The sequence below is a fragment of the Ipomoea triloba genome, chromosome 15, assembly GCF_003576645.1.
Source record: "Ipomoea triloba cultivar NCNSP0323 chromosome 15, ASM357664v1".
NCBI lineage: Eukaryota > Viridiplantae > Streptophyta > Magnoliopsida > Solanales > Convolvulaceae > Ipomoea > Ipomoea triloba.
Window position 1 is genome coordinate 10,795,565 of NC_044930.1, and position 12,081 is coordinate 10,807,645.

Here is a 12,081-nt window from a genome sequence, read left to right on the forward strand (position 1 = left end):
TCTAAGTGTTTGAACCGATTCTTTTTCTAAAGTCTCTGTAGCAATATATATAATATATAAATAAATTTCCGACCATTTGGTGGTCGGAAACAAAAAATCTAATTTAAAAAAATTAAACAGGCTCAAAATATTCCGACCACTTAGTGAAAGTGGTCGGAATTTCCGACTACTTTCCGACCAACATAATTCTTTGACGGAAAAATGAAAAAAAATTACTTTTTGTGACCAATTTTTTAGGTGGTCGGAAATGAGGTCGGAAAATCAATAATTTTCAGTAGTGACTCATTCAACAATAATGGTCGAACCAAATGAACCCCGAGCATAACACCTAAAGGAAAAGTCCATAGCTCCTATATCATAATCTCATTTCATGACGTTGTCATCTATGCTACCAACAATAACCCAATTGCAAATAACATACTACCAACAAAAAGGAAGATGACAAATAGTAAAGATGAACACAATGACAATGTTACTCAAAAGAGAATTAAGAGTACTTAGAAAAATTCAAACCAAAAGTAGTATTTATTTAGACTATCATTTTTAGACCAAGTATTTAAACTATCGATTTTACAAAGTTGCAAATATTTATTTTAGTGACAATTATAATGAATTTCATATATTATCTTGGATTCATATACTTTGAGTTACATATTTAAATAAACAAATTCAACATTCAATTACATATGTATAAACTTCTCCTATATAATCTTGCATTGATATACTTTCAAATATTTATTTAAATATAAACATTGGACATTAACCCATTCGCGCAATGCGCGTGTTAAACTAGTATTATATATAAGGCTTAAATTATTGGTTATATATGCAATTTTGTTATGTTATTACTTCATTTTTTTCTAAACTTTCTATTACTCCGTATAATTTTGATATAAAGTACTACATATATGTTATAAAATATTATTATATATAAGTCTTAAAGTATTGATTATATATGCAATTTTGTTATATTATTACTTTAATGCATTCAAATTGTCTATTAAAGTTTTGTTATAAAGTACTATATTTGTGCTATAAAGTATTATATATAAGACATTTAGACTTTGTTTAGCGGATCTTATTTAAGAACTTATAGTTTATTTTAAGTTATTAATAAGTTATAAGCTCTGCTTGGTATGTTCCCAAAATAAGCTGGTAGCTTAAAATAAGAGCTTATTTTGAAACCTACATTAGGCTTTGTTTGACAGAGCTCATTTATGAGCTTATAGCTTATTTTAAGCTAGTAATAAGTTATAAGCTTTGTTTAGTAATGTTCCCAAAATAAGCTAGTAACTTAAAATAAGAACTTATTTTGAAAAGTTACTTTAGGTAGCTTAAAAAAAAAAGCTAGTATTTCTAAAAAAAAAAAAAAAAAAAAAAGCTAGTAGATTCTTAACTTTTTTCCATCTTTATCCTTATTATTTTAAATAAAGACATATTTTACCCCTCCCAATTAAAATCCTTTTGGCCTTTTATTTTTATTTTTTGAAAATAAAGAAAGTCATTCATTTAATCATAAGCTGAAACAATTACAAATATGATCAATGGAACGGTATACCATTCCTTACAGTAAGACATAGAAACAATTTCCCTAGCAATGCTACAAAGAACTTGATTCGCAGACTGTTTCACAAATTTGAAACTAAATCCGTTGGATGAACTTAACGCTTCTTTAATATCATTGAAGGATTGATCAAATGTAGTCAAGACTGGCTTCGGTTGGAAAGTCTTGCACACCACCTGAGTATTTTTTTTCAACCTTACGTTCATTGACAATACATCCATCGATCTGAACTGCAGATGCTCTTTTTCATTGTCATCTTTGTCACCCAGGATGGGGTTCACATACGCCATGACCAACTTTTATGATTCACACATATGAAGAAAAGAACTCATTGTCATCGGTATCCTTTTGGCCTTTTATCTTCAATATGTTAGGCTGTAATCTCAATTTGACATTTGTGTGTTTGAACATTAATTTTTGTTTGAACTAATTTTATGAACTACAAATATTTTGTTTTACTTTATATATTTTCAAATATATGTTCTTACTTTATATTTTATTAAAATATATTAGTTTTATTATTTTATATGTAAACAAATCTATTTAAATTTAAAACTATTTAAATTTTATGAAGATGTCCTTTTTAGTCTTTTTATATTTATCAGCTTATCAAAAAGCTGATTTTACCAAACACTTTTAAACATAACAGCTAACTTAACAGCTCTCCAGATTTCAGCTTCTAGCTTATAGCTATTTAGCTTTCAACTAGGTTTGCCAAACATAGCTAAGCTAGTAGCTTCCTAACTTTTTTTTTTTCATTTTTATCCTTATTATTTTAAATAAATGGGACCCTTTACCCCTCTCAATTAAAATTCTTTTGGCCTTTTTTCTTCAATATGTTTGATTGGGATTGTTATACCGTAGACCAGGGTCCACAATGCATTGCGGACCTTGGTTCGAAATGAGCCGTATTGTTACGGATTTTACAGTTTTTTTTTTAAATTAAAATATAACTGTAATTTGAACAACAAAAACAGTGACGAATAAGCAAGAACAAAAAATACACACAAGTTCATCAGATCACAAAAACAACACGACAAAAGGTGAATATTTAAACAACATTGTGAAATTTTAAAAGCATTGGAACATAAGAGATAATACTTGGGCTTATATTCTGTATATCCTAACATTCGAATGCACAAACAAACACATCACAACGGTTGCCTAGAATACACAGAACGGTTGCCTAGAATACACAAAATATTGACACAAAATACGCAGAACTCATCCTCCTAACATTCGAATGTTACTAACATGAATACACAGAACGGTTGTCTAGAATACACAGAACGGTTGCCTAGAATACATAGAATATTGACACAAAATACACAGAACTCATCCTCCTAACATTCGAATGCACAAACACATCACAACCTGTGTTACTAACATGAATACACAGAATGGTTGCCTAGAATACACAGAATGTCTTCATAGAATACACAGAATATTGACACAAAATGCACAGAACTCATCCTCCTAAACATTCGAATGCACAAACACATCACAACCTGTGTTACTAACATGAATACACAGAACGATTGCCTATAATACACAGAACTCATCCTCCTAACATTTTGGTACGGGGTGCACAATGCATTGTGTACCCTGGTCCACGATATAAATTGCCGTTTGATTGTAATTTCAATTTCACGTTTATCTGTTTGATGAACATTAATTTTTGTATGAACAACTATAAACATATATTTTGTTTTACTCTATATAGTTTCAAATTAAATATATGTTCTTACTTTTTATTTTTAAAAAATATATTGATTTCATTATTTTATATTTTAATATGTAAACAAATCTATTTAAATTTAAGACTATTTAAATTTTATGAAGATGTCATTTTTAGTCTTTTTACATTTTTCAACTTATCAAAAACCTAATTTACCAAACACTTTTAAGCATAACAGCTAGTTTAACAGCTCTTCAAATTTCAACTTCTAGCTTATAGCTTTTCAGCTTTCAGGTACATTTTCAGCTAGATGTGCGAAACATAGCCTTAAAGTATTGATTATATTTACAATTATGTTATGTTATTACTTTATTTCCTGTAATTGTCTATTACAATTTTGTTATAAAATACCAAATTTATGATATAACATATTATTATATATACAATTTAAAGTATTGATTATATATATCTATAATTATGCTATGGCTCATTTTTATTAAATTTAACACATTTTATGGATCAAATTGAAACTTGTGAGACGTTATCATAGGATATCCGCCCATTTTGTATATATGGCATGTATGACATCATATACTACACTTTCATTCAAAATTTAAAATTGTGGAGTCATGTTGTATTATTTAAATGTATATACTTTAATTGTCTGACAGCTTTTGTTTTTCATTATGTTCTATAATTGGAATAAATTTCCCTTTTTTTTCCAATGCATATCTCACCTTTTTCGTCCCATGTATCCCATCGGCCATCACACTAAGCACAAATTAATAGGGTTTCGTACCCGAAGTTCTATTAGCAGCGGAGTGGAACCCACTGGCTTTATTTTGGGGAAACATATATTATTATTAATTTTTTACATCCAATGGAGGGGGAGGAAACATATATTATTTTAATTTGCTGAAACTAACCCTACTTCTGCTTAATTTTATTTTGTTTTTAATTTTTTCTTAATATGGTGTGTGAATGAGATCATAGGTTACTTAGATACAAATCATACTATATATGGTGGGATCATAGGTTAATAAACACCAATACATGGGTGCTAGGAGAAGGAGAAGAAATCGGAAAATAATCCCAACCAATAAGAAAAAGAGAAGGAGAAGAAATTCGAGTCGTGTGGAACACATATTTTTCTTAAAATCGATTCGCTACCCCCGAGGGTGCTAGGAGCGTCGTCATAGTTTCAGTCTCCCAGGATAAAATGGATTACGGTTTAATGTTTGAGAACTCAAATGAATAAACTCGACGAACTAGAACAACATGAGAGCACTTCATTCTTTTAATGGAAGTATTGGCAAAAATTTCCGAAGAAATGAGTTGAGAGAGGTGGAGTGAAAACAAAACAAAATTTTGAAGTTCTCAAAATAGCAGCCAAAACAATCTGCCAACAAGGTTTTTTAATAGGTGATGGAGAAATAAATAGCATTAAAAATGGCATTAACACGGGTTTAAAATGAATCTGTAACCTTCAACCCATTAACCTGGAATTTAATTCTAAAATTAAAACTTGGAATTAATTCGCAATTAATTTTGAAGAGTTATTAGAATTAAATGTTCCAGAACGGTACTCCGCAAAGTAGTTCAAGCAGTACCCACGAATAGTAGCATGAAGGTTACATACGAATAGTCAACCGACCAAACTAAACAGTCAACCTACTCGAGCTGCTCGGATAGTGGCGCTCTGATGAGTTGGAAAAATATATGGAATATTGGCATTCGTGTCCGCAAGTGCCGGCGTACACAAGTCAAACTTTTTTTCAGACTCATTTTGGGATTTGATTTGCACTCCCCCTGCGCGCGAGAGAGAGCCTCTATGTTATACAATTCAACATCCTTCTAAAAGGCTCTTGTATATATAATGACGCAAACCCACTTCCCAAACCAAGGTGGAACAAGTGCTTTTCCAAAGCTTTTCCACCTACATTTTCCAACTCAAGTGAGTCTACTTGAGAATCAATTTCTCATTTACCCATAATCCGTTTTGAGAGTACAATATATCAATTTTTCGTCTCACTACGAAGAGTGCGAATGTACTTTGACCCGAGCCAAATCAGAAGTGGATCGGACCTCACATATATTTGTACCAGAAAATAGCAACTTAAATGCCATTTTATGCTAACAATTCCAACAATAATCAATATCTATTGTCCATCTAAAAAATCTAATGGATATGAAGGAATTATAAAAAAAAAAAAAAGTGCAATTACATTTTGATAATTATCTCAAATTTTAATGTGCACTTTTACATAACATGTATTAGATGCACTCTATAATGTTGCAAACTGCTTTGTAATGTTGCTAAGTGTGTGCGTCCACATTAACTTTAAAATGCACTTAACAACAATACTAAATGCATTTCGCAACACTATACAATGCACTTTCACATAACACTAGATACATACTAAAGTTCAAGTTATTTACTAAAGTGCCACCATAATTTTTTTTTTTCCCTTTGCTTTAGATCCATTAGATTTTTTAGATTGACTCCTCATATTGGTTTTTAGATTTCTCTTAGGAACAAGTTCTCATATCATCCCCGCTCCCTCTCACTCATATTCTGTCTCTCTCTATATAAGGAAGGGTTTAGGTGAGAGCACCTCGATATCCTTTGTAAAAAGTGTGAACCCATCCACACCCTCCATCTTGAGAAATCAAAGGCTATGATCATACAATTACTAAACGTGGAAATTGTTGTCTAGAATAGAACTAGGGACTAATTTGAGTCGTCCATATGAAAAGATCAACAGATCATATATAATTTTTTAAAAATGCAATGACTTTTTTTGTAAATAACTCAAACTTTGAAGCGCAAGTAACATGTGTTAGAATTGCAACTTGCAAGTCATAGGTGCAAGTGTGCAAATAAAATCAATTAAAAGTGCAACCATCTACACTTTATAGTGCAAGTAATTTAATTGTCATATCGGTAAAACTAATGATAACGTTAGATACACTTAATATTGTTGCTAGGGTGTACATTATATTGTTGCACTATATGAAGCTGTTACTTGCACTTTTAATACATACATTTCACTAGCACTATTGTTGCACTCTATGAATATTTTACTGGCACTTTTAGTGCATTTTACTTGCACTTCAAAGTTTGAGTTATTTACAAAAATACCACTGCATTTTCTTAAAATTACTTTTGATCCTTCCAGACGGACGGATGTGATTGGTTTCTAACTCTCTCTTGCGCGCCAATTCTCATTTGATCTGTTTTCCCTCTCTCTCTCTCTCTCTCTACACACACACCATATATTGCACACACACATACCATACATTGAGCAAAAAATGTTACAAAAATGTATATGATATATAAAATAAAAATGTATTTTTAAATGAGCATAAAGGGCCAAATAAGCCTATTAAAAAAAAGTAAAATTAAAGTCTCAAACTTGAAAAAACTCTAATTATACGGTTCAACTTGAAAAGAAATTACAATTAGCCTATATTTTGACATGTTATTGCTTATAAACTCCAGATTAAATATAACATGAAGCCACCTTATTATGTTTTGTTGACTTGAATGCCTAGTTGACATATATAATAATAATAATAATAATAATATCCTTTTTAGATACAATACAATAGCAATTGTCACTAGTAAATAACCAAGTAGTCTAAAACCCAATAGATCAAAGTTACTGGGAAAAAAAAAGTCACTACTAGTTGAATTTAACTGAATTCACTAAATTATAGACTTAATAAAATCATCATTGCATTTAATTTGCAAGCACAGAATTTCAACATTATACAACATCTGAAGTGCAGAAATTAGAACAAATATTAATACTAAATCCACTCAAATGTTATTGGTTAATTATCTTTTCAAAACAAAGATCAGAGAGAGAAAAGAAAACCCTGGAATACAGTAGTCTCCGATCGACGGCGGCGGCGAGGTTTCAGTAGCGATCCGTTTCGTCTTCTTCCCCGGCCGGGCCTCTGGTTTGGCTGGCTCTCAGCATCTCATACTCTCTGAACTTGTGGAGGTACCTTGTCATGGCCTCCGCATAGTTATCCAAACCTAGAGAGCTGAGAGCCCAAACGATGTCGTCCCCGTTCACCGTCTTCCGGTTCTCCTTGTGGCACTTGTCGGAGGCTTCACAGGTGACGAAGCTTATGAACTCCGAAGCGCTCTCTTGCATTCTCTCTTTGGCTTCTTTCGAGATTTTCGCCTTTTCTGGTAAGATCTGCTTCATTATCCTCCCCACGTTCGCTATTGGAAGCAACTTTTCATGCTCATCGCCCATCTTGCCCCTCCCTACCCTGCAAACTATGTGGAGATGATACTGTTTCGACACGTTGCACTCTCATCACTTTACCACCCGCGGCCCCTATTTATATATATTAAATATGTATGTATGTGTGTATGTATTTATGTATGTTTAAATCTTTGTATGCCAACACACACATATATATGGTCTAGTTGAGGTGAGAACCACTTCTTAGCTAGGAACCTGTGAACTCTTATGCACAGTTGAGATGTGAGATTGGACGAGTGTGAACTGAGGAGTGGTGCAATGGTGCACCGGGTGGTGCAATTGTGCAGATATAGTGTAATGATGCAGTGATGTATATTTAGCAAGTCAAGATCATTATAAACCATAAAATCGAGAAAGATCAACGGTGCACAATGGTATACAGGTTAACAGAGGTTCTCATATGAACTTAATTATATATAAGGGTTTAGGTGCGGGATTGCTCCCAGGTAAAATATGGGATTAGATTTGAGGCATTGATCAATAGCTCAAATCAATAAAAATTAAAACAAAAAAAATTGCACGTTCTCCCCTCATCTGAGCACTTGGCCGGGATCACAAACAACATAAACAAATTCATAAAATTGTTTATAAAATTAATAAACAAACCGCGCACCTTAAGCATCAAAATGTTGCACCTTAAATACACAAATCACGCACCTTAAGCATACAAATAAAGCACCTAAAGAACACAAACCACGCACCTAAAGATTTTAAATGACACACCTTAAGTACACAAACTATGCACCTTATGCACACAAATCATGCACCTAAAGGTTAAAATGACGCACCTTAAGTATACAAACCACACACCTTAACATACAAATCTTGCACCTTAAGAAGGAAACACACGCACCTTAAGAAGGAAATTCACTTACAATAAGAAAGAAATTCACGCACCTTAAGTTTCAACAACTAACTCACCTTATGCACACAAAACCCACGCACCTTAAGAAGGAAATTCACACACCCTAAGAAAGAAATTCACGCACCTTAAGTTTCAACAGCTAACTCACTTTATGCACACAAAACCCACGCACCTTAAGAAGGAAATTCACTCACCCTAAGAAAGAAATTCACGCACCTTAAGTTTCAACAACTAACTCACCTTATGCACACAAAACCCACGCACCTTAAGAAGGAAATTCACGCACCTTAAATTTGACCTAAATGCAAAAAGACCAAATTGCCACAGTGCGTTTTTTAATCATTGTCAATCCTGAAGTTGATTTAGGCAAGATCAATGACTCAAATTTAAAAGCACAACCGCACATGAGACCATCAACCACACGTGAACCCATATATCTATACACACACACACATATTTGTAATCATATTTGAACCACTCTCTAGGTGAGAACATGTATGTGGACAAATCCAAATCATTGATTTGCAAGACTTGGTGGATGAGAAAGCAAGTAAAAAAATGAGCGGGGTCATTTTCATAAATATTACAAATTCTTAAAATTAATGGGATCTTTTTTATAAATTACAAAGTTTTGTTTATTATTTTTTTTTTGTTTATTTTGAACTGTTAAATTTACTATATAGTGGTTTGGTTTTTGTTCACAAGTTCTTACTTGAGACATGATCATCACCTGATGAGGGGCATATATATATATATATATATATATCATCACCTGATGAGGGGCATATATATATATATATATATATATATGGTGTATGTATATGTAATCACAAAAAAAGGTATTATTTGTCACTAAATGTGTTAATTTTTGTAGTGAAGAAGTATTATTTGTCACTAAATGTGTTAATTTTTGTAGTGAAGAAGTGATGAAGTCTAAGAGAGCAATTTCATAATGGATGATCTGGGGTCTAACCTCGAGAGGTCGGGTGGCTTAGCTGATGTGACGTTTATTTAGGAACATGTTTCTACATAGTTACATTATTACACTGAGTACATCCATTAATTGTGATAATAAATGAAAATAGCGAATTCGTTTATTATATTTACATTTTTCGAATTTAGAAAATAAAATGTAAAGAATGAAAAGCAGATCAGAAGAAATGAAGTAAACACATACATAGGGTTCAGGGATACTACAATATTGTATTCAACTAGCGTTTTGAGTGATTAGAGGTTGGTTTCTAATCGAAAAAAAAAAAAATTATGTTCAAACTTTATGAATGAAACAATAAAAATTAGGAAAATGTGTCAAATAAACTATTAAACTTTTATATTTTGTGCAATTGAATTATTGAACAAAAATAATCTGCAATTAAACTCATCCATATAGGATTAATAATTGATTTCGAATGAATTAAGTTTCTATTTAGTTTCCAAAAAAAAAAAAGTTTCTATTTAAAGTATTAAAAATGCATGGATGCAAGATTCTTGCCAGACATAATTTATGAATTTGTTAACATAATGGGTATAAGGAATAAAAATTCAAGGTATGAAAATTTAGTAAATCAGATCGGTTTATGTACACTACAGAAAAATTAACACGTGAGTGACTATTTTGAGACATTGTTTTATGTGAGATTTACTATCGATTTGAATTGGATAAAAGTAGATTCAGATTCTCTTATGTAAAAAATAATGAATTTCATATATATATATATATATATATATATATATATATGCTTAAATAGATAATGGGTAAATGATAAATTAATTTCACATCTTAAAAGTGCAAAATATGTTATTATTGGAAGATTATCTTTTGCACACGCACGCTAACCACGCAAATCAAAGACCAAAATGAGGCTTGACTACATATGTATATGCATATCCTGGATGCATCGAATGTTTTGTTTGAAATTAGTAGTCCAAACAAACTAAAGTTTTGTCAAATAAATTAAATATGGTCTCTTCTAAATTAGTGAACTCTTCTAATTCTGTGAAATTTTCTGAACATATTTGTGTTCTGACTAAACAATATCTCTCTTCTAGTTGATAATGTATTCTAAAAATATGTTAATCAATTTATATTAGCTTTAAGAATTATTAGCTCCAATTGATATGAGAATTTATATATGTATGAATTATTAACTTCAAATTTTATTTCTAGATTAAATGCCAAATAAGGGGTTATGATATGATTTTAAGTATCATATTAAGGCCATGTCGAATGCAAAATATTTTCATAGCTCACCTATAGATACGAGGTATAGATGAATAAAGAAAAAAATTGCACCATTTTTTTCTCCAAAAAAAAATAAAAAATCCTACAAGTATTCTCGTGTTCAAGTTTTCATTGAACAATTAATTTGAGTGCTTAAATATAAAGTTATTATAACCTATTGTTGGCCCCAAAAGTCTGTGGGGAGGGGGGAGAGGGATGAATAGACTTTTAAGTTTTAAACAACTTTTAGATTTTTGAAAACGTATACAAATTGTCCACAACAGAAGTCTTGAACTTACAAAGAATTTGCTAAAAGGTTTTTAGCTTGTTTTTGTTTAAACGTGTAAGTGCTTGTGTGTGTGAATATGGATGACTATTGATAATAAAATTAATCTAAAGATAAAGAGAGGGAAATAGAGACATTTATAGTGATTCAAGCAACAACACTCAAACTCTACAAGTATAAATATAATGAGCAACACTAAAGTTTAGAAGATAACTTTTGAGAACTTGGCTGAAATATAAGAATACTTAGAGAGATAAATTGTTCTTTCAAAAATACTTCAAAAATTGTAAACATCATTTTGAACCATCTAAATTCAAGTGTCATAACTTTATCTAACCTTAGACAACAACCAAACCTATAATGAAGTTTTGGAAGGCAACTAGCTCAATATATGGGATTTGGTGAAAATCCTTAGAGCTCATCAGAGGCCAAGATAGTGAAGATCAAGATCAGACAACTTTGTGAAAGACCCAGGGCCGGTTTTTTTATTTGCGTGGCCCTGTGTTGGTAAATAAGTGGGGTCCTATCAAAGTATAAATAAACTGCGAATTAAAGAAAAATTGCAAAAAGAAAAATGTAAAAAACATAATTTTGGGCCAATATAATCACAAATACATACACTAACTATTAGGCCAGGGCTGAACTAGGGGCCCCCAAAATTTTGGGGCCCGGCTGTTGCCCATCTTGCACGCCCTAAAATCCGGCCCTGGAAAGACCCATTGTTTGAAGGATTGTTAAAATAGGAGTGAGTAGCTATAGTAAAGCAACTTTGCAATCAAGCTTTGTGAAAGATTCAACACTTATAATTTTGTATATGTGAAAGTTACATTATTGTGAACACCTCCTTAAAATGGAGGAGAAGAGTGAAGTAGGGAATTACACTTGCACCACCTATGGAACTAAAATTTTTTGTCTCTGTATATTTTACTTACTTATCTATCTCTCAATTTCAACGTAAAAGTTACAACTTTATTTTCTTAAAATATATAAATAAAGGTTTTTGTTGTGTAATAACTAATGTGTAAATTTCTAAAATCTAAAAAATTTCATGAAGTCTTTTTTAAGCCCCTCTAAACTTCAACTTGCCGGACTAACTATGAGAATTGAAACTTTCGATATTGATCATCAAGTGCATGCCTAGATTATTAATTAGGTATATATAGTTCATAATTGACATTTGAAAG

At 31.5% G+C, this 12,081-nt stretch overlaps 1 protein-coding gene across 1 annotated transcript; it reads right to left on the bottom strand.

The window, feature by feature from the left end:
- Positions 1–7,088: 7,088 nt before the first annotated feature.
- Positions 7,089–7,563, bottom strand: LOC116007650 (nuclear transcription factor Y subunit B-4-like). The gene has a single exon (XM_031248387.1). It carries the CDS (start codon positions 7,511–7,513, stop codon positions 7,166–7,168), a length of 348 nt encoding a protein of 115 aa, XP_031104247.1. The 5' UTR covers positions 7,514–7,563; the 3' UTR covers positions 7,089–7,165.
- Between the last annotated feature and the right edge of the window lie 4,518 nt (positions 7,564–12,081).

Excerpts from the sequence above, each read along its gene's own strand:
- LOC116007650 (XM_031248387.1), bottom strand. The coding sequence starts at position 7,513 with ATGGGCGATGAGCATGAAAAGTTGCTTCCAATAGCGAACGTGGGGAGG.